Genomic DNA, 23,989 nt, shown 5'->3' with positions numbered 1-23,989 from the left:
ACTACTCTTTGAGGTTACATCTAAAGTCACTTATATGAAAGTCAGGATGATAACCTAGTATTAAACAATGGTTCTCTTATAGTATGAAGCAGTTACAGATAATCAGTGAGTGAATGAATGATTTTACCGACCCTCTGCATGTCACTCAGCAGGATGCCTACCAACGTGTTCATCGGTTAACTAATATAAGGAGTGTGGGCTGTTAGCAGTCTCCTCCAAGCATGTTGAGCTGTCCAGTTATGGTGTGTTCACAGCAGTTTGAAAATAATCTGTGCGTGGCTCATGTCTCGGCATGTGCTGCCTTCATCCTCCACGCTTGGTAGCACTGTGTGATTTACCAATGAGCAAAACTGGCAATATCTTAATTATGGGGGAAGATTCATCCATATCTGTTTTGTAAAAACAGATCCTAACATTTGTTTGGATCTTTTCAAACATGATGAACATAATCCTTTATATTAGCCAAACTGAATTGCAGTAAAGCTAAGATGACATTAGAGTTAGCTTCTGGCATCCTGTAGATCTCTGGGATTCCATTCAACACTTCTGACAACAGGAATTGAATGGTTCCCAAATATTTGTCCTAGCCTATCTATTTATTATTGTCAAAGACAGGAAACAGGAGGTCAGGCTCCAAATCTAGACCAACAACTTCGAACGAAAAGTTCCTAAGTAGGTATTTACTTGGAATTGTGCTTCTAACAAACACCTGTTGAAGGATTTCTGAGCTTCACATTATGTGCAGTTTCTTTAAATGTCCACATGTTTTATACAAATAACCTTCTTGAAAAGCGTCTATTGAATCCAAAGTGACTTCACTCCAAAGTAGCCTTTCCTGCCCTGTCTTTATGAGCACATTATTCTGCAGCTGTCCTCAGGGAATGACGGTTCTGAAATCCCAGAGCTTGGTCCTTTGTTTATAACTGGTAATAATTGTTGTGTAGCTGAAGTTTTCAGCTGTGAGTGGCTGATAGTGAGGGCAGTGCTGAGAGAGTTTATCTTGAATGCTGGTTTACTGTGAATCAATAAACAAGACAGTGACGCGCCAGTCTCTGCTGACGTTAGAAACTCTAAGAGAGGGAAAAGGAGGATTTGTGAGAAAGTTAGGGAAAGGAAGAAGCACTCAGGCCCTGTGTAATTCATGTCCTTCCCACTCTTCCTTTGCTTTTACAAAGATGTGAGCTTCTGGTGGTGTGTTTCTGCACATTTTCAGGACAAAGCTCTTTTGACTTTGTTGGTGGACTTGGGAAAACAATGAAATACACTGTTGAAAACCCAAAATATCAACCAACCAAACAGTCCAACTGTTGGCGAAAGCCACATATTATATTTTTTATAACCATTGTTAAGTAGAAGGGTTTTTTCAGTGTGAAGCTAAAAATTAAAAATATAACAACAAGCTCCTACTGAAAAAAAGGAAATAAATATTGCTTTAGAACACCAAAACTGAACATCCATTTAATGGATATAAATGTGTAGTGATGAAACCAATTGCATGAACATCTAAGACAAAATTGTGGGCATGTAGAAAAAGTACCTGCAGATTTCTTTCAAACACTGAACGTTAGTTTTCTGAAATAAATAGAAAAATGTTCAAAAAGAAATGAAATATTACAGAAAATGTACTGAAAATATACTGTTAAATGTCATTGTTCATGTCCTTGCAATTGTTTGTTAGTGTATATGTCAGGGTTTTTGTTATGTCCTGGTGTGTGTGTGGGTCTCTCCACTCAATCAACACAAACATAGCCCAGTGAATCCAAACAACGTGATGATCCCACGACTCGATCTGATTAGCTGGACCAGACCATGTTAGGACGAGGCATGCCAAATCAGCCTTGCTGCATTTCCTCTAATCAAATTGTGCCCACGCTTGTCCGTTTGACTCAGACAAAGTGAAAAATGGAGATCCTTCACCTCCCAGTCCAGGTCGGCCCTTTCAGAAATCTGGCTCGTACCGGACTGGAGCCTGGATCTTTTTTTCACGGGGGTGTTAGGCAAATTGGAAGCACGCTGCAGAGGTCAAGACCCTGCTCTTCCTGACTGTAGAGAACTGTGAGCTAATCGCTTGTCTCAAAGTGCCTCAAACAGGGTGCCCTCATAGACAGACTAACCTACATCCTTGTACCACGTTTCCTGGCAAAAGGCCCACAGACCAGTGGGATACAGTGTAAAAAAAGAAAAATAATAGTTCATTGGACTTATAGGTGGACAGAACTAGAATCAGTCTTTAGTTTTTATAACACATTCATTTTAAACAAAAATTTAAATTTAAATCATTAGTTTATCTTACAGTAGAGACATACACCATCAATGAAAGATGTTATTGCCTGCAGTAAAAAAATATTACAAATGTATATAAAAATGTAGGTCACAAAGCTGTGTTATGACTTCAAAAATAGCACTAAATGTTTGATATGTAGTTCTGCAGCCTGCAAAACTATATAAACAGATTTATATTAACCATAAAGTGAGTGCATTTTTTGGCTGTAGAAGCTGTTAATTTATTACCTTCATAGTGCATTAGGTGAGGTTTAGAGAATCATTATAGGTTCAGCCTGTTTGTATATATCCATTATTTCTCCCTTGTTACTTATTGAGACCAGGGGAGGTATTGCCAATAAAAACTGCTGATTGTACACGTTCATTTAGTGGCAGTGTCTGTGTTGCAGTGGATATATTTTATTTATTTATTTATTTATGTTCCTGAGGTCTTAACATTAAAATAAACATAATAATACATTTATTAATTTTAATTAATTTATTAAATATTAATAAAATTACCAACTATATAAATCAGTGAATATTTATTGTGTAGCCACCTTGTTATTAACTAACATAATTACATCTGAATGTTATAGCTATTAACTACGCAGAGAATAAGTCTTGACGTCAAAAAAACCGAAGGAAAGAAGCAAGACAGGAAAAAGAAAGATTGGAAACATTTCTAACTGCATCTTGACGGCGACTGTCAAAGCATAGATAAAAGATGAGTAGCGTTTTAAAGTCTTGGAAGCTTTTAATATATATTTTTTCTCTAAAGGTCAAGACAGCTGTTGCATAACGGCAAGTGTCTGTACAGTGCAACACAGCAGCATGCTTCTGATTTCCTGATCTAATAGCATTCTCCTTATTGTTATGAATCAGTCTTTGACGTTGAAAAGAGAAAACATGTCAGTTGCTTTTGCTGGACATTGTCGAATTTTCAAAGGTTATTTCTGAGCAAATCATTCACTGGATTGTTTTGTTGTTTTCATATGGATGGTTCTCAGATTGGTATCGAGTGTAAGGATGCAGAACAACAAATAAAGAACAAAACTAGCCAGGGGTGAAGCTTTGAACATGCTTGATTATGGAAATTAAAAATTATATCTGCAAAATATTGGTATAAATTGAGCATTCATACTTTTTGGTTGTATCAAAACCTCCACAGTCAATAATAACCAAAATGACTTTGAATTAAAGCTTGTTACATTACATTGAATGTTAAGGAGGTTTTTCTTCTCCATCAACTGACAATCGGCTTGTAGGTGGATCAGTATTCGCAGTAAAGTGCTGTAGTGGTGAACTCAAATGTTTCTTAAACACCATGAATTTAAGCAGTAAATGTAGGCTATGAAAAATGCTTTTCTGGCTTTTTCTTTTTCAAAACAGTGTTTTTAAGTACAAACACTGATATGTAAGTGTGTGTGTGTGTAGACTCTGAACCTCAGACCATATTTTGTCTTTTTTGCCAGCAGTGAGCTTGGCTACTAAGCAATAGACCCAATTCTGGAACATATCAGACCTTGAACTCGTTTTGTGTTTCCGTAAAAAGCTCTGCAAATAGTATCAGCGTGATCTTTGACATAGTTAACTACCCCTACATGCCCATCAGCCATGAATGTAGCACTGCAAAACATGGATTGTCAATGCGTTTTCAGGGAAGCAATGTACATATAGTTACTTTCCAAGCTGTGGTTATTCTTGCATAATGTTTCATTCTTCCAGGTCCTACACTCTACTGTCTAATGCCTACTGTACTGTCTGAGGTAGGAGCTGTGTTTACTAGTTTTCACATGCTGACAACCGTATTAATGTAATAGTTTGGAGATTCCTTCTCTATTTCTAAATCTTGCAGATCAGCAGGGCATGTCTGGGATCTGAATGTCACTTACTCTGTTTTGCACTGGAGAGACCTGGAGAGACTAGCTCAGCAAAGGCAAAACTGTGCACATAGAATATTGCATCCTGACCTCTTAAGTAATATCAGTAGACTTGCTTATGTAGTGTGATGCTGGATGTCATGGTTTTATTACTAAATAATCATAAAAAGACATAACAGTGAAAAGCATGCCAGGATTTTATTCCTTAAATATAGTCAACCCAGTCAAAACCAGTTTGGACATGCCCATTTAGGGAGTGTTTCCTTTGTTTTGGGCCATTTTCCACATATTGTGAATGTAGGGTTCCAGTCAAAAGTTTGAATGAGTTCTTCTCATTCAGTGTTTTTTCTTATTACTTTATAATCTACATTGTAAATGAATATGAAAGACATGCTTTGTACACTCTTGGCGTTCTCTCAATCAGCTTCGTGAGGTCATCACCTGGAATGGTTTTCAGTGAACAGCCGTGGCCTCGTCAGGAGTTAATTTGTAGAACTGCTCACCTTCTTAATGTGTTTGAGACCATAACTTGGGTTGTGCAGAGGGAGGGGCTGGTACACAGTGAATAGCCCTATACCACCAATGACTAATGAGAATATGTGTCCAAACATTTGACTGAGGCTGTTTGACAGTGTACTAGGAAACACATAAGCTACTCTAACAGATTAGTTTTTAGAGTAATTTGTGATGCTTGTGAAGTGGAATATAAGCCTTTTAGCAGCATTACACCTAAAAAAAAACAACAAAGATGTCTTGGCTGTTTAAAAAACAAAGCCTTGTGCTTTGAGAGCGAACTCCTACCACTGTCAGTTGTGGTTGTTCATGCTGTACACATGGTTCCACCTCCGAGTCTGGCCTCATGTCAGTGGGGCTGCGTTGGCTGCGCCTGTCACTGCCTCTCAGCGCCACCCTCTTGGACCTCTGGACCCCTGAACTCTCTCTGTGGACCCTGCTCTATTTTTGGAAAGCCCGGGACGTGTGAGTGATTCACTTGGCCTGAACTTTGGAGGGTGAGACAGGGCAAAGCTCCAGCTTCACCTGACCGACAGCCTCTGTGCCTGTTTGTTGACGGGGGGAATACTTACTTAGCATGGCCTTAAGCCAGCGTTACCCGGCTGAGAAAAACAGTTGAGGTAGAACACATTTAGTGACAGATGAAATAAGGTTTGAATCTCATATAAAATGGAGAAATTGGAGTGACGGTTGTTGATTCACTGATATTATTTGCTAAAGGATATTTATCAAATGAAATTGGTGATTAAAAGCTATATTATACATGCTGGGTGTTTGTTGGTATAATATGTGAAGTGTGGTTTTAGAACACTACTTACCTTTAATACCTATAATAATGCTCTGCTGGGGTCAGTCCCAGTGTGGTCAACGCTACAATGCTCACCTAAAGATTTCAATAAGAGAACATTATGGAATAATGGCCAACCTCCCAGGTATGGAGATAGCAATTACAATAATAAGTGATCTACGTCATATGGTTATTGTAATTAATTTGTCATGTTTTATCTTCAATAAATAACATTTTCCCATAGATCTCTTTAACCACACCTCTAACATACCATTACATAACATGCATGTATTCAGTCTGCCTTGTACAACTTCCTAGCAAGTATTGATTAGAGGATATAACCCTTAGTCTAAATACGTTTTTCTCATATAAGCCGTAGAAGGCTATTCAGACTCCTGTGTGTGAAGTGAGCACCTCTTAGTGATGAAGCCCAGAGCAGTCTGAGGGGAAAAAGGAAGGATGCTATGAAGCAAACTGGAATAGTTGAAGTAATAGTGTGGTTGCCAGGTTTCCAACAAGTGTGTGCAGGATGCGCATACAGACAAGTGAGGAAGGAAAGCATCAACAATCGATTTCATTAAAGTCCTTGGCTATTTTGGGGTTCTTTTGTTTCGGTTCCTTGACTGCATAGTTGTTTGATCTGATTTGGTTGATGAGAATCTGCTGTTTGTCGCGTTTCTATTCCTCAACCTGCTGTTTTCTTGTGCTTGTTTTCAACAGTAATCAAAGCAGACCTATAGGGGGCACTCTAGATCCACAATGTCAGCTACATCAGTTTGTGAAAAGTATGCTGATTTGTGTCCCTGAAAGAACTCCTCAGCCTGAAGTAGTTTTGGAAGTTCATTCTTTTGTCACATCTAGTCCTTAGTCAGCTTTAAGAGAAGAAACGCTGGTGACAAAGAGAGCAGATAGTGCATGACTATCGTTCCTGGGTTGAAATCTGAAAATGTCGTGATGGCCTACTGATTGTTGTCATTACGAGAGTGAAGTGCTGGTAACCCGTCTTCTTTTAGACAGACTGGCATTGGCTTAGGTAGATGTAGACATCCTTATATGCCTCAGAACATACTGAAGTATCTCTCTCCAAACCATCAGCCAGAACTCTGTGTGCTGACTGAAGTACATTGTTAGTAACATTTTGTTCTAATGTTTTGAAAGTTAGATGACAGTGCTTCAGAAGGTTCTGATTTCAGAGTGTTTTGCTAGTAATGTTCTACCATGTGTTTATGCTGGTTATGCATTCAGTTGCAAACCTAACTTCCCTGTATGGAGTCTAACCTTGCAGTTAGTACCCAGAATCATTCATCTCTCTTACCCAGAACCAGATATGAACCAGATGCCAGAAAAAACATCTAAATTTAATACAGGACTTTGAACTTTGAGGACTTCCTTATTGATTTTATTCAGCATTTATTTTCTGAGTGCAGGGCCTCAGTGAGTTTGCTTTCGTACTCTGCATTTGACCGCCACAGCCATTGTGAAGGTCTGTTTATGAGCATGTTCCCATGGCCACCTCTGTTTTGGCTAGCCAGCAGTGTCCGTTTCTGCCTGAATTATCTGACACTGAGATAGCTGATGTGGCCACGGCCTGTAGTCATGAGAGAAATGATAAAAGCGTGTGATGATGGAGTAAGGGGACGGTATCTTCTGTTTAACAGTGAGGCTTACCATTCACTTCACTTTTTTCATTTTTTTGTCTTTGAACTAAGAACATTTACTATTCAAATAGTAAAATATAGTAGGTGTGTAGCATATAGTGTGAAGTGGACCAATATTTATTGCTGTAGTCTCATTTATCAAATATGCTGCTTTACAGTGAAGACATCATTCAGTACAAGCTAATAAACCTCACAGGGAGAATGGGCAGGTATGTTGTGGGTGGCTGATTATAAAGTGCTTGCAGTAGGCTACTTCCTGCAGGGTGATATTTACTATTGTACCAGTACAGTGTAAACAAGAACAAGGTCTATTGTCATGCAGCTCCCTGAGAGTGACCTATCCCAAGTGCCAGTTGTCCACTATCTGTTACTACTGAATGACTAATGGGTTATATTGGAACATATGTAACTTTTGTTATTTTAGAATCCAAATTTAAGCTCTGTTCATCGCCAAATTCCACACATTTACTTTCAACATTAGGTGAAAATTTCATAATGAATTAACCAATAGAAATGCTCCAAAATGGCATGGAATAAGGATGACTTCCATTGAAAGTTAAGAAGTTTTTTTTTTTTTTTTTTTCTCCTATATGTCATTATCATTGATTTATTAATACATGATTCCCTTTGGACAGCTACAATATATTTAGTATCAAATTTACCACTGGCACATTAGCAAATCAGCAGTCATCAGTTGGCAGCTTGCATAATCTATATTGCATGTTATAAAGCATTCAATTCTACGTTTGGTATCTATTACAGGAAGAAACAGGCTAATGGACACACCCATTTATTTAATTCGTAGTGTATCTTGTTTCTCATATAAATCTACATTTAGTATTGCCCAGTATGACAATTCATTACATCCAATCTTATAAATCTGTCTCTTGTGCCACATGATTGATTACTTCGTCACTAATGCATATGGCAATCACACTCCTCCAAAGATTACTACTTGGAATCTCTCAACAAACTGTAGATTCGACAGAAGTTATTAGAGAATTTTGGCTGTAGATTTGCTCCCATTCCATTGCCAGATTTCCTTCTCTTGCCACCGATTATGAAATATCCCGTCCAGGATTTTGCCTCTGAGGTCTAGTGGTTTGCTTCTTCTGTGATTCCTGACTTACAGTTCTGCTAGCGCATGAAACCACCACCGCTACTTGTTATTTCTTCATATCTTTGAAAAAGGGCAGCTGAGTGAACATCTGAGTCATGGTGACTGCCTCTCCTCACTGCCCTGCGAACGCAGTCTTTACCATATGAATCTCTTTTTTTGGCTGGAATTTCATCAACTGTAAGTCTGCCAAACACGTACTCTTACAGACACATACGCACACACACACACACACGACTAAGTCACATACTGTCAGAAACACTGAGAAAACAGCTAAGGCCCAGCCAGGTAATTCCTTCCATCAGACCTTGATTATAGTTAAGCCTGCTTGAAATAAGTCATTAAGACAAGTGGATATAATGACTGGAGAACGGGCTCGACCAGGATGGGGCAAGAGAGAGAGAGAGAGAGGGATAAAAAAAGAAGGAAAGAGTGATGTGAAATAATGGGGATAAAAAACAGAGGGATGCAGGTCTATGAGCTACGTGCAGCACACAGCCTCACTTTCACAGAACAAAAGCAGCTGAGGAAACACCCACGATGCTGCCGAAGCTGGAACTAGCTAGTTCAGACCGGTAGCAGTTAGGGGAGGAGGAAAGGGGGTGGAGAGAGAGAGAGTTATATAGAGAGAGAGAGAGACAGAGAGTACCAGTCTGGCAGAGCGCTGTACTCTCACTGATGTCATCTTTTTGGCCGCTACTATTAATAGCCCAGTGCTAAAGCAGCATCAGCAGCAGCCAGATCAATTGCCTTGTGATGGCTAGCAGGAGGGAATTGATCTTCTGATAGAATTACTGAGAGTATCTGTGTGGTGTGTGTCAGTGAAAAAGCATTCGCAGCAACCGATTTCTATTCAGTTTGAAATGCTTTGTACAAAACTGGGCGGTCAATTGTTTCCATTCAAAAAAAAAGCTCTCAGTGACTTCACTTTGGGTTCACACAGGTGATTCAACACTGCTGAACTGTTATCATTAGAACTACGCCCTCAGGTCGAACTGTACATTTCAAATCTTGATTAAAATATAAGAAGAACAACTACAACAATATTATTATTATTATTATTATTATTCATTTTTAAAGCTAATTATTTATGGGGATCTCAGTGGTCCACATTGCTCAGCCCTAACCTTAACAAACTAAACTATACCCTTTTTTTCTTCCACTCACAGTCTAAATAATCAGGGTCAAAGTTCAAATAAGCAAAGTAATAGGCACAAATTCAGAAACAACATATACATCCTCCACCCATGCGGCATCAACAGGAGAGAAGCCAGACTGCTGATTGCTCTGTGTTTTGAGGAGGCTGGCTCAGTCGGCCAATAGACATCCTGGATCGTCGTGGCCTTGGTGCTTGATGACAAACACACACGGTTCTCATGCTCCACACAGGAAACAACCAAACCATCTCTGCTTCCTTAAAGGGGGGAGGTAGACTAAGATCCTCTACTGTCTCGTAATTATCACTTCGGGTGGCTTTTACATTGGGGGAGGGCAGTCTGTTATTCTGCCCTTCCTTTAGAAGCGGAAAATGTTGCCCCTATAGCGCAACTTTGTCTGATACATTGTATGGTGTTGTCTGTTCCCAAACGCAGTAAACTGATAAGGAACAGCTCAGTTGAGTCTGTTTTAGTGCTGTGGATTATTGTCAGTGTTCAGCATATAGTTCAGCTGTGTATGTTCTCGTTGATGCATGCTGCTGGATGTTTTTGTACATGGTTATGACACTCCAGACAGCTAGATATCCTCAGGAGAGTTGGCACTGTGCTTTACCTGTCTGCCTGATCGGAACGGAAAACAGCCTAAGGGCACAGTCTGTTAGACTCATTTACAGTCTGTTCTCTAAGTAGGGGGAGGTGCTTTTTTCACAATGACAACATCCATGTGTGCCAAATACTCAGGCCATAGAGAAAGCTTTTTGATTAATGCATTATCCAGAGAATTTGATTTAAAATAAGACATGTTTTCTTACATTCTGGTTAATTATGTTGTAAATACTTTAAAGGCAATTAATACACATTTTAGCACAGAGATGAAAAGGGCATATGATGTCTGATTCTGAAAGTGTCAGATCCTGGGAATTTTAAGGTAAATACAGTTTGCATTTAGTCATTTCATATGTTAAGGTACACACAGCATAATCAAACATTACTAAAAATGTAATTCTATCAGGGATTAATTGATTCGATTTGGTGATTAAATGGTTAAACTCATTAATAAATGTTAGCTGCTGTTGACAGGCTTAATTCTGATTGATGGAGATGACAAAGCGCGTAAATACAGGGGGTCCTCGACTTACACCGAAAATCGGTTTAGGACGCGACGTAGGAACGGATCAACGTTGTAAGTCGGAACATACGTACATATTGTACGTAAATAACATACTGTAAGCACTTATCCTATCCTAACACCTATCCTCCTCGGTCCCGAGCCGCGTAACCGTGTATTGTTCCGCCGCACACACCAAACGCGAAGTTCACGTTACGACCTTTACGACGCAAAACCACTTAAGTCGAAACAAGGCTTTATACAGTAAATGGGAGATGTGTCGTAACCACGAAACATCGTAACTCGGGACTGACGTAACCTGAGGACCTCCTGTATTTGGCAAATTAAAGGTTACACTTTCTATCATTGTGTTTACAACCTAATTAATAACCATTAATAAACAGATAGCAAACTACTGATAAACATTTATAAATGTAGTTTTATTCAAAATTGGTACCTGAAAATGGTCTAAACCTACAAGAAAAATATTGCAGCACCCAACATTTGTGTTATAATTAATGTAGTTATATATTGCACACTATTCATTTGAGATTTGGAAAACTTATGTCAAAACCTCTGAAGACTGGGACTGATAAGACTTGTGTTCCTCTTGTTGTTGTTGTTGTTTATATAGTTGTTTATGACAGTGTAGGGTAAATATAAAGCCAAATCACCCTTGATCTGACTTCTAAACTCTATTCCATGAACATGATTTAAGAATGAACCCAGGACAAACTGTCCAACTGTCCTTTTAGCTGTGCTTTCATATTTTACCCTCATCCAGTCTATTCCATGTCACCTGTCAGTCTCGGTGAAGGGTCCTTAATGCATGGATCACAGCTATTTTAAGCCCCACTTTTCCTATCCTCCCCACTCAGCTCATATCTGAGGAGTCGACGTCTCAGCTCTCATCAACAGAGAATGGATCGGATTAATGTCAGCACACAACTCTTAGCTTTGAAGTGTCTTCCAGCTGATCTAAAACATGCATATAAAGAGATGCCTGGCTTTTTGCCATCTTCAGTCACTACAGCAGTTAGAAGCCAAAAAGAAAAAACTAACAAAAAGTCACTGCTTCTAAAGGCAGAGTGTCAAGGAGAAAGTGGCCTGCGTATCTGGGTATCTCAACTTGCGTGTTGTGTAAGTTGTACTGGCAGAGTGCCTGGGCTGTCATTAAGAGGCTGATAATGGTGATCTGAGAAGAGCTGCGAATGAGTCATCTTTCAGTGCCTGCCCCTGAGTGTCACTGTCATCCTCCTGCTGCTAATGACAGACCACAGTGAGGGAGCAGCTTGAGGCTGAAACCCTTTGTCTCTAAAGCTCTCTTCCGTCTATCAGGAACTGAGTGCCCGGTGAGAAGACTCTGACATTTCTCGGCTCAGTGTGACATTTTGGGGAGAAATTGGGACCCAGATGTTTGTTTTATACCGTTTTAAAGGTTAATTAGCAAAAGGTTATGGAGCATTTAGCTTGAGCAGCTCTGCTGAACTTAATTTCCAAAGTTTGCTCATTTAAAAAGTTGAAATTGGACAGGGGGATATGATGTGTTTAGACATCTTCATGTATAATGGTGTATTTCCAGACACTATTGGGAATTTTCAGTGGAGAGCTGTGCTCTTAATTACTCTTGCCTGCTGTTTATGTAGATGAATCCCAGGGTTGGGCCTTCTAATCCTCTATCCATGGTCTCCCACCCCTAGTCCCACCCCCTGGCTAAGCCACCCTCTCAAGCTCCTCTTATGTCATCAGAGTCTACTTCCAATGCCTCAGGGAGAGGGCCCAAAAGAAGCTGTGTTACCAATAGCTTAGTTCTTGCAAACTGTCAAGTTGAAACTCCGCTTACCTGTATTTACAATACATGCATAAGGGATTTGACTGGCTAAGAGCCAACAATGGGTGTCAATCAGATGACACTTTCTTTGTGATGCTGTTGTTTAAGATTCCTAATATTTACTTCCTTTCGTCAAGTCTTGCTCTTAGTAATCCTGGGATTAGTTTAGCCAAACACAGGTATCCTTTTTTTGCAATAGTGAACAGTGTTCACAAACAACTCTAACAAGCCCAAACTATATCCACCATTTTCTATTTTCCCTTGTTACATAAGGTGTTTTGATCAATCAGGGACCAGATACGGACAACCAGGAAGGTCATTAGAGGAGCGAGGTTGGTGCCCCTGTTTCTCACAAAGGGGGTCTAGAGTTACTGATGTGATTGATTGAGAGAGCCTGCATTACGCAGAAAGCTAATCTAAGCTCCAGTCCCCTGCCTCATTTGTTATCTGCCCCGGGGAATTCTGGGATAGCCCAAAACATGTTTTGCGCTTTAGTGTGCGTCACCGAAGCTGTCCCTGGAGCCCCTACGGTTCGGTATGTTCGACATCATTTTGTTGAACTCAACTGGAGTGTTCTTTGGCAAATAGGGGTCAAACGTATTATAGTTTCAGAAAAAGGCAAACATCACGCTGTGCTTATTGTGCATTAAAGTCTCGTCTGATTTGAAAGTTTTATTTCAAATTAGACTCATTTTGTTTCACATTTCTCTACATTTTAAAGAGACATTTGAAATTACACAGGATAAGACGATGAAATTCTAAGCATAATCTTTGGAGTTACAAAGAGGGCCCACTCTGTTATCTTCATACCTCCCACTGCCTTGCAGGTCAAAAAGATTTGGAGCTTGTAAAACAATATTCACAAATGTACAGACATTCCACAACCCTGGACTGTATAAGCAGTTACAAACAGTGAATGTAATTAATGAATGTACAGACGTTTGCAGTTGTGTTTGAGCATCTACGTACATGTAAAATCCAAATCTGCTATTAAACTGAAATGCACAAAAATAAACTAATAATAATATTTTAAATTCACAAATGTGTACAAATATTTAAATGTGTAGTTAGAATTTTGAGGTTTTAAGAGAGACAATACAAATCTCCATACAGCTTCACTTCTGTTTGTGTGAACTTTTTGCAGTTAAGCAGGCTAGCCAACTCACTAACCACTTAGATTTAATGTCAGTACATAAGAGAGTATTGTTTTACAAGCTCAATCTTCTTGACCCTTTCTTGACACTACACCACCCTTCTTCACCATTTTGTTAAATTAACCCTAACCCTGAAGCTACACTCTTAAAAATAAAGGTGCTACAAAAGGTTCTTTGAGCAGTGCCATAGAAGAACCAGTTTTGATTCCATGGTGATGGATTTTTAAACCTTTTAAAGGTTCTTTAACATCTCTTAACATCTTTATGGAACAAAAAAAGTGGTTTCTCTATGGCATCGCTCATAGAAATCATTGTATCACCTTTATTTTTTAAAAGTGTAAACCCATATTAATTTATATTACAATTTAAGAAATTCACATCCAAGCGACTGATTGTTCTCATGTTAGATCAAGGTGATAATTACAACATCAAATATGTGGCTCAAAATTGACATTTTGTTCTCAGTATTTTTAATAAATTTTCAAAAAGAAATGGTCAGTGTTGATAGCGCTGGGGTCATTGCCCAGGCACTAGAGTGTGTATTAAGTTCTGAAGATAAACAACAAAGATAACCTTTGCATGTTGTACCTAATCACTCATCCCTTGGAAGCTGAAATGTAGGCCACAAACAGCATGAGGCATGGGAATCGTGACATTCAGAGACCTTCAGTGCACCAGGGACAGTTAGTGTTTGTGTGGTCGGGATTACACTGGGCCTTTGCTGACTAACTCACGCTGAGCCTTTGGCCGCAGTGCGGTTTGCCCCAGCCAGATCACCACTGTGTGGAATCACACTTCCCAGCAAACCACCTGGTCAACATGCGTGATCCAGGACGCCCGCCCCCTCCCAGCCTCCCACACCCACACTTACACTCAGCATTATACAAACAGGAAGTTCACTTACTGTCAGCCCAGTTCCTCAAACCTAGCTCAAACCTAAAGTTTTCCTATGTGAAAACTACTTGGAACACTTTAATTTGGGTCTTCCTTTCTGACTGGCACTTAACAGAGCCTGCCACTGTAATCCAGCAAGAGGGCCACCTTTTTGTTTTCTTTGGAAGAGTCTCACACTAATAGTTTATAACCCAGTTCCCTTTACACCAGTGTTTTTCATTTCCTGGCACTACCAGCTGAACAGACTGTAGTCATGATTCTATATATATTCCCTACTGAAACTAACAGAATAAAGGTTCATATTAACGTTTAGCTTTGTCATTTTCTTTCTTTCTTTCTCTTTTTTTCCAGTTTGAACCAGGCACTCTGCGTCTTCTCTGATAAACCCTGGCTTGTTTTTTTATTTATGTAGGTTATTAGTAACATCCTGTTGCTAGGTTGGCAGTTTTTGATTTATATGACTGTGAAAGCTCAGGTAAACTCTTGTGCAGTATGTGTACTGTGTCCCTATTGGTCAGCGTACTATATGCCAATCCATATTTGGCTTGGAAAATATCTCTGAACATCACAACGCTTCTTGATGTATCAATTAAGAATAGCTCAACGCTGATATGTTAGTTGTACCAGGAGGCAGCTCTGCTATTGCATTAAATTACATTTATATAACTGACGCCTTGTTTATACCACTGTAGCCAGTAGGGCCTGTATTGAGTCACGATCTGAGAGGTGTGTCTCAGTATAATTATAAACACAGGTATGCTTTCAGAATAGTGTAATTATTTAAAATTACAGCAGGTAATTAATTTTAAATTAGTATAATAACTTTTGAGTTAAAGCCTCACCTCAGGTCACTGTCTGCGAAGAGTTGTTCTCCTTGTGTCTGGATGGGTTTATACCCGGTGCTCCTGTTTCCTCCAGCAGTTCAAAAACACATGCAGGTAGGTGGAATGTCTTTGCAAAAGTGCCCATCGTTGCGTGTGTGTGAGTGACTGGGAGAGAGTGTGTTCCTTCCTTGCGCCCAGTGATTCTGGGTGGGCTCTAGACCTAGTCAAGTGGCTACAGAAAATGAATGAAAGCAAATACAAAAAGAACAAAGTAGTGTTCTTGTGGTAAAAATGCATGTTTCAGTGTATATCAGAAATACTGTGCATTCCAAAGCAAGGCCCAAATTAGAATCATAGCATAGAACTGATTAAGATGACAATGTTCTGATGAATGGAGCATTACATCTACCAAAGCTTTGACAGATCCATCTGTAGCCGGTCATCTGTCTCCCAGCATGAGGCCAGTTTGGCAGGTGTTGGTGTTCCTCTAGCCTCCCCCCCTCCCTTCATTGAGGCCTGGAAGATTCCCCCTAGAGAGGAAGTGCATGAGTCATACCCAAATCTGTCTGTGAAAGGCAAGGTCATCTCTCTGGGCAATATCACAGTGCTCTACATACGCCAGCAGAAAGTGCAGTGTCATAGCTCGCCCTTCATCGTCTGAGTCAGCAAAACAGGTGCACACAGCAGAGTGAGCTTGTGGAGAACTTGATTAGATATGCAAATATTAAATTAGACAATTTCTTTCTGAGTGGTGATAGAATGTAGAGGCCTCTGACTGCTCAACAGAGCTGTGATTGAGATGAGCTAGGTTATAAAGGAGATGTCCAGATGTCCAGTCTTAACACTGTTGATGGGAAATCCAGCATAGATTCATAGAGTCAAGACAAATGCTTGTATTGTATTATGATTATATTTCTACATATTTCAGTTGAAATCCAACTTCTAAGATATTCAAATGCACCGAGTTAGTCACGCGTTACCAAAGGGACCAATCACAGGTCTTCTATTTTGGCATGACGTTTAGCAGGACGCAGAGAGCCAATAGGAACACAACTGGGAGAATTCTGACAGTGAGGCCAGGTTAAGCACTGAAAATATCAGACTTGTGGCTGGAATGTCTGGAGCTAAGACTAATATCTGCCCAACATTTGGCCTGCAAAATAATGCCCTCCGTTGGATTACTTACCTTGATTAGTCAGTATACTCCCAGAGACACTCATCTAGAACTGTGGTTGATCAAGATGATCACAGCACACAATATTCATTCAATCATTCATTCATTCATTCACTGTCTAATCGCTTGGGTGGAAGGCAGGAACACATCCTGGAGGGGGTACCAGTCCTTTGCAGGGTGACACATGCTCACACACTCACACCTATGGACTTTGAGTCGCCAATCCACCTACCAATGTGTGTTTTTGGACCGTGGGAGGACACTGGAGCATCCGATGTCATTTGCATTTTCTGTCAGTACTGTAATTGCAATTACGTGATCTAGGTGACAAAGAATAGTGTGTGTCATTGGCTCTTTATTAGATCCCTGTGTCACAGACTGTGACACAATATGCACCTACAATAGGTGAGTGAGACAGCAGTTTACATAGTAATATTTTTACTCTGCAGTCTTTGTGTGAGGGGCATGAATCTTTTCTGCACTGGGACTCCTGATATCTTAGGTAAAATACTGTACTGTGGAACCTTGCCTCATAAACAGAATAGTATAAACCTGAGAATGTGGAAGTTATTTAAGTGCAAATGTTACCAATAAGGAAAAGATTGTTCTTTGTTCATTGACCCAGATTTAACTCTTGGACCCTCTAGAGATACCTTTCTTTTGTGCTCTCTCTCTCTCTCTCTCTCTCTCTCTCTCTCTCTGAGAGGGACTGTACTTTAAAGCAGTGTACAAGAAGCAGGGAAACTAACCTTGCAGATTTCTCTGATAAGCTCCTGAAAAGGCATGAAGCTGCAATAAATGCAAATTTAGGTACAGAAAATGTAAAAATAATTATTATGCCTAGTGTTGGAGCCTTTTGTGTAATTTTCAGGTAATTGTTGTTTCTGATTTTCGTCTTAATGCTGAAACAATGAATAACTTTGACAGTTTTCCCTAAAAAATGTGTGGTCTCTGATTTCTGCACAGTCTTGTAGTCACCGGAATAAAAGAGTATTGCATGTTTATAGATTTAAAAACTAAGATCCCAACTCACAGAAAGTAGTGTCTGCAGCTGTTGCCCATTTTTGGTTCTTTTCATGCACTTTTAAAAGCCCTGATTTAGAAAACACTGAGAAACTTACCATGCCATAACTTACTGAGCAATGGCCTGAGGGTTATGAGAGGCTGGAATGTCATCGTCAACATTTCTAGGTATGATGGGAATATGGTGCATGTGTGAATTTTTTAAAGCTCGTACTGTAGCAGGACTTAAACTGATGTAACTGCCCTTTTCTGTATATTTCAGATTTGCTTCCTGGTGTCAGCGTTCAGGGGAAGGATGTTCTCAGAGGACAGCTGTGCAGCTCTGGGTCTCTTCTTCCACTATTTTCACCTCAGTCAGTTCAGCTGGATGCTCATACAGGTAGGAGCAAATTACAGAATCACATGTCTACTAGAAGAGAAAGTTTTAAAAATGATACTTCAGCAAAACAAATTCCCACAGTTCACTTACTATAAATGGCATCAGTCTGCAAAACATGATGCTCCAACCTTTTTCCCCAAATCTGAAATGTGAAACCAAGCCAAGCCTCATACATTTTTGGAAAATTATATCCAAATCCGCATGAATCCAATGTGAGCGGTTTGGTCTCATTAGTTTCCAGCTCTAGTTCACACTCTTAACTATGTCCTATTCAATTATAGCTGAGAATCCTTGTAGAAACATCTCTGAACATGAAGCATATTGTATATTGTTTCCATGGGCAATGTATTAGTCATTGTTTTAAGCAAAATTAAGATCCATTCATTTTTAAAGCACCAAAATCCACATTTAGCTCAAATGTTTCGAGTAAATATTTTACATAATAGACATTTAACACCATTGAGCTGAGACTAAGCTGGTTTTAACAGTTAGACGTGGTTTCCGTGAGTGTAAAAGGAATCAAAAACAATTCATTTCCAAGCTCATTTTTGGATTTGGTCCATATGTTTGAACTTTGTTTGTTAATCTGTTTAGGAAATCAGAATTATCAGGATTTCATGGAACTGCTGGCAATCAAATATCAAAAGCATCAGAGCTTTGCTAATAGTCTTGAAATGATTCTTGGCCTGGCTAACTTGCTTCTCCTTCCACACTTAGCTGAAATAGCCTCCAAGTTGAAACAAAAAATAGGCCTCATTTATCCCTGTCCTACTTAAAAACACGGGGTTTTACGTAATCTCATGCACGACTTGCTCCAGCTACGTGTAGTTCTGCTTGCACGGCCCTTTGAGAGGAGACATTTTAACGTGCCTGCCGCCCCATTCCGAGACCTCTCCCAAATCCTCCACCAACTCTCATCCTTTAGCCGTCACCCTTTTCCCCTTCTGAACTAATCCCCTCTGTACTGCCGCTCAAAAGTTCTAAAACTTACATGGCCTTGGACGTGACCTCACCCCATGTTACGAAGGCCAGCTTGTTCTCTTAGGGCTCCAGGAGAAACAGGACTTGGCATGAACATGCTTAGTGAACGTTACAAGAACACTGTTAATCCCTGCACACAAATGCAAACATTGGGTTGTTTTTCCCCTTTCTGTTTGAAAAGGAATTGGACCCAGTACAGACCCAAGAGGTACGCCCCTAACTCAATATGACCTTAAGCTCTCAGAATCAAAGGCTGTTTTTCTCACTTAAGGGATAAAGCTGCTTTTTAGCATAACAAAGTGAATGGTAAGGCTTGCTTGTTTATTTAGGGTGAATAATCCCCCATGGCATTTGATGTTTATTATGGTGAGCACTGAGATATTACTCTGATTTACATGAAGAAACAAACCTACTAGGTGAGAAACAGGGTTGTTTGAGGTCATATTTCACATTTGCTCTAATGAAACTTGAGGGGTTCTGATTACCTGCATATGTGAGAGTGTATGTGTGTGTGCCTGAAAGAGAGATGAAACACACACTGAACTAATTGAGCTCAGTTTGTAATTGGAAAGGTAAAGTATGATTCACAATGGAAACTATTTGTGTCTTGAAACAAACAAAATGTGTTGGGCATGTGTCTCTTTTCCTAAAATCACAGCTGGCAAATCATATCAGATTTAAGGGCAGCTTAAGGCTAGATTTCTAAACAATTAAAGTTGCTCTTTCTCATTTATTTGTGTGACATATTCTTGTAGGTATTTCTTACACCACATGTTAGTATGATTCATAACCATTTCAGGATTGGGCTCTACCTACTTTCCATTTTCAGTTGTTCATGGTCTGTCTATTGGTCTAATGTTGTTATATTCCCATGCCCATTACTGGGAATATGAACTGTAAGTTCTAGAATCAGATCAATATTTAGTTTGAAAAGGGTTTAAAGTTCTGACAATCCGTAGAGTGTACCTATGTAGCTTTTATAAACCTGGTAGGATTAGGATTAGCTTAACTCCTTGAGACTGACACAGAAATGTAGTTATTTGCATTGTTTAATATCCTTGGCGGACAACCAACCAATGTTCAATTCCCCATGAAGGTAAGCAGGCGGTGCTACACAAAGAAGAGTCCTTGGGCAAGACTCCAAACATTAGAATTGCATACATAATGTCACACTGAATAAGTGTCTGATTTAAGCTTTAAATATAAAAGTCAAAAACACATTAGTTTCTACTGGTTTTGCATTTTTTTGATTTAATATATGTTCTGAAATTTTATTTTAAGCTTTATATATTTTTTAGGTCTGATAGTTGGCAGGTTGAAATGATTTAATGAGCCATTACCAGCTCCTCAGATTGGTGAGACTCTTGGTATATGTTTCAAAATCAATAATAGATCTCAGTCTCCCATTGGTGGAATTTACACACACAACAGTAACTCAATGGAAATGAGATATAAGCTGATTTTATCGGGCACGTAGCTTTCAAGAATATCCCTTCCACCCAGCTGAGGAAACTCAGAGACTGATGGCATGGTTCCAGCTGAATGAAATGCCCAAGCAAGCTCATCAAGTATTCCATAGGCATATCTAGCTCTCACTGAGCCAGTGTTAATTCAGACTTTCACACAGTTACATAATAATCTGCTACTTTCCCATTTTCCTGAGTTTCATCCAAAGGCCAGCACAGCAGAAATGTTCTCCAGCTCCTCCATAATCCATTTATGGGGCTATTAATGATGGAAATAGACTTAGGGAGTTTCAATCTTTTTTAGTAGTATTATTTCAGTGTAGCTTCGCTGTCTGAGGGCTGTACCTGTAAGGCATGTGGAGGTTCTGTGTGCAAGGCTAGAGCTTTTATGCTTTCAGGCCTTGACCTCAGAAATGCCACACTAAAATCAATCCAAGAATTCTGGTAAACATCAAATAATCTGTGACAAATAGTTACAAAGTGGAGTTGTTGGGATTATTCGAAAAACATGGGAATGTTAAGGTCAAATTAATCAAATGCTGAATGTGTGTTAAATGTGACCAGGGCTTGTATCAATAGTCACTGTGTGGCTCTGTATTATGGCATTTACACAACAGATTCCGCAAATTTGGATCTACCTTATTCTTCTATGTGCCCTTTGGAGATTTTACGTGCTATTTACAGTTCCTAAGCAATGATTTCATGAAATGATGTTTACTGAAAACTAGAGCGCCGAATGGTGGTGCTACTCAATAAAGGAGGGAATTAAGAACATTTATTAGTAAATGATCTGATGAAAATAAAACAAGATTTGTTTTTCTGTACTTTATGATGATATGGAAACTTGCCAGGAAAGTTGGCCTCTTCATTTCTGGTAATCTCACAGTTGTCTTGTGTTCCCTGCAGGCGGTGAACTTCTGGCAGACACTAGTGATGAATGATGAGCACACAGAGAGACGCTATCTGCTGTACTTCCTGCTGAGCTGGGGGCTTCCTGCCCTGGTCATCACTGTCTTGCTGATTGTGTTGCTAGGAGGTTATGGCTGGAACATTCATGATGTCTATGGCTTAGTCCATGGAGACCTGTGAGTATTTAAAAAAATGCATATACAATGACCTTCACAAATTTGAGGACACTGTGTTTCTGTTTTTTTTGTTTTTATTTTTATTTTTTTATGCAACAAGAAAACACTGCTTTCCAACTTCCTAGATATGAAGAGGTTATGTTTATTAACTGTTTTTGTTGGGTTTTATTTTCTGTTGTAAGAGGTATATCATGAAATATGTGCCTTTCCCTCTGAAATATCTTACATATGGATCAACTGGATCTAACCATGTCATATTTACATTGTTTTGAGCAAACGTACAGTGTGCTGGTCTCCCAGTGTCCATGCTCTAGTTTCCTCCCACGGTTCAACAAGCACAAGGTGAATTGGCTACTCAAGAGTGTCAATAGGTGTGAGTGAATGTGTGTCGCCTTACAAAGGACTGGCGCCACCTTCAGGGTGTGTTCCCCCCTTGTGCCCAGTGATTCCTGGTAGGTTACAGACAATGAATGAATGTACAGTGTGCCTTGTAGAGTAAATTATTTTATTTTTAATTCATGGCATACACTTACACACTCTCTGCAAACAAAGCCTGTTCTGTAATTACAGGACTCTTATGCTAATCCTTAACTTGAAGAATAACACACAACCTGCCTGGCTCCTTCACTTGAATTCTCCTCTGTGTTCCCTTTACAATGCCCTGCTTAGTCTGGGTGAAGGTGGGCTGTACTGTTGGTAAGGATTAAAGTGAATCTATTTTTAACTTCACTGTGGTTATGAAGTCACAAAATGGTGACTGTGCATACATTCAGTTTCACACTCCACCCAGCCACCAGCTGATAGTGAAGGGCTTTAGTTTCTCCTCCCCTCCCTTCCTTCTGAGTGGCATGCCTCAGCCTCCAGGGCGGGTACACTCCCAGCCAGGCCAGGAAAGGTAAATATTCCTCTCACGGAGAGAAAAACAAGTGATGTCACCTCACCTCATCCCTCACGCCGCCGTCCAGTGCCCGCCTCTTCACAAGGAAGCAGCGTTCAAGGCTTCGGGCTGTGCGTACTGGCACGTCTTATAGGAGTTTAATTACAGGAGTGAGTTCAGTTTAACTCTACCCACACAAAAGAAAGCAGGTGTGATACTATTGCATGAGTTCTTGTTAATATGGGGAAACATAGGGTATAGTGTTACATGGATGTGTCCTGTAGGGAAGCTGGTTCAAGTAGAAAATAAAAATCTTAGTCACTTTAGTTCAGGAACAATACTGAACATTGTTTAAGCTGAAAGGCCAAAGCTTAAGGCCACAGTGTACCATAAACAAGCAAGTTATGTCCAAATGATTCTCTAAATTCATAACTATTCTGGCAAAAATTCAGCTTTTTACAAAATCGGACCAACTTTCCTTTGTTTAATTTCTAAATAAAAGGGTTAGCTACATGTACTCTTTTTAATTTGTGCACCCTTTGCCTTTATTCCGTCTTCCACATTTTTTGAGAAGGTTTTTGACATCTCCCTTGTTTCAATAATGGCTTCTTGACAGCAATAAATCATTGTTGATCAAGTATTGAGTTGTCTTATCACAGAGGACATGATTATCTGTGGATTTTTGCAGATCTGACACGAGGTGGTGCTTGATTTTGCCCTTCTGACTTCAGTTAATTCAGTGAAGGGTAGTGACTTCTTTCTTGATGGCCAGCACGTTTCAACCCTGCTGAGAAGAGCCGTTTTTAGCTTTATTGAAAAGAAGGCTGATTGACTGCTTATGCTTGTTCTGCCAAATCCTCCATCTCCCCTGTCTGGCAAACCACAGGACAGTGTGTTTCCTCTTCACTCTTCTAAACCGATTGCTGTTGACAGCTCTGATTCTCAAAATGACTCTTGAACTGTCCCAATGCCTGCCATTGCCAAAAGTTTTTTGATGATATTAAACCTAAAATAATAAGAACTCCAGGGGATCTAGAGCTACATTTACATTTGATGATTGGGGGGGGGGGCAATTACTCAGAATGCTAGCTATTTTCTAGCATACACCCAGCATTAGCAGGACCTGTGGGATTAGTCAGATTGATTGGATTCAGGTCTAATTACACTGCCTGCTCTGAAAGGGCTGTTGATCATTAGGACTCAGTGTTAATCCACTGGCTAACTGACACCTGCCGCTAAAGCTTTTTTCAGCAGGGCAGGATGCAAAGTACAGGGTTGTCATGGTAACCCCTCGGTTGCCATTATTCAGTTTCAGATGACCTTTAAAGAACTTCAGGATTAGCTGAAACTTTGCAGAAAAGAGTGTTTATGAAGAGCTTTGTTATAAGAACCTGGCTGAGACTGAAATGGATGCCCACTCCCTCATTAGTGCTGTGCTACACGGGGGAGAGCTATGTATTTTACAGAATAGCAGTAAAAATGGATAATGAATGGATGGATAAATTAATTTGTGCACTTTTTTATCATCTGCATGATTTATTATTCACCAGTCAGATAAACAGACCAGTCTCGCATGCTTGAACAAGGCTGAATTATTTCTTATATGTAGCTTGCTTTTTAGTGCATTTATAGGAGGCCAATATTTCTGTCTAAATTCCATGTGTTATTTCATAGTTTATCTCCATTATGTTCTTGATAAATTGTGTAAGTATGGAAAAGGCTTTAGTATAATCATGGAAATGATGTAGCATAACTGTGCAAAAAGGTCTAGTGTAACCATGGAGATGAGTGGAGTACAGTGAAACAAGTGTGTTGT

The 23,989-nt window shown here is 39.7% G+C and overlaps 1 protein-coding gene across 1 annotated transcript in view; it reads left to right on the top strand.

Moving 5' to 3' along the window:
* The window catches only part of LOC136676674 (adhesion G-protein coupled receptor V1-like), a 138,626-nt gene that overhangs the window by 85,605 nt on the left and 29,032 nt on the right, over positions 1 to 23,989 (top strand). Inside the window, exons 83-84 of the mRNA XM_066653831.1 lie at positions 17,648 to 17,764; positions 21,118 to 21,296. Coding sequence (XP_066509928.1) covers positions 17,648 to 17,764; positions 21,118 to 21,296 — 296 coding nt within the window. The remainder of the gene's footprint in view (positions 1 to 17,647; positions 17,765 to 21,117; positions 21,297 to 23,989) is intronic.

This window comes from Hoplias malabaricus, chromosome X2 (assembly GCF_029633855.1).
Source record: "Hoplias malabaricus isolate fHopMal1 chromosome X2, fHopMal1.hap1, whole genome shotgun sequence".
NCBI lineage: Eukaryota > Metazoa > Chordata > Actinopteri > Characiformes > Erythrinidae > Hoplias > Hoplias malabaricus.
This window is presented reverse-complemented; position numbering and strand designations above follow the sequence as displayed.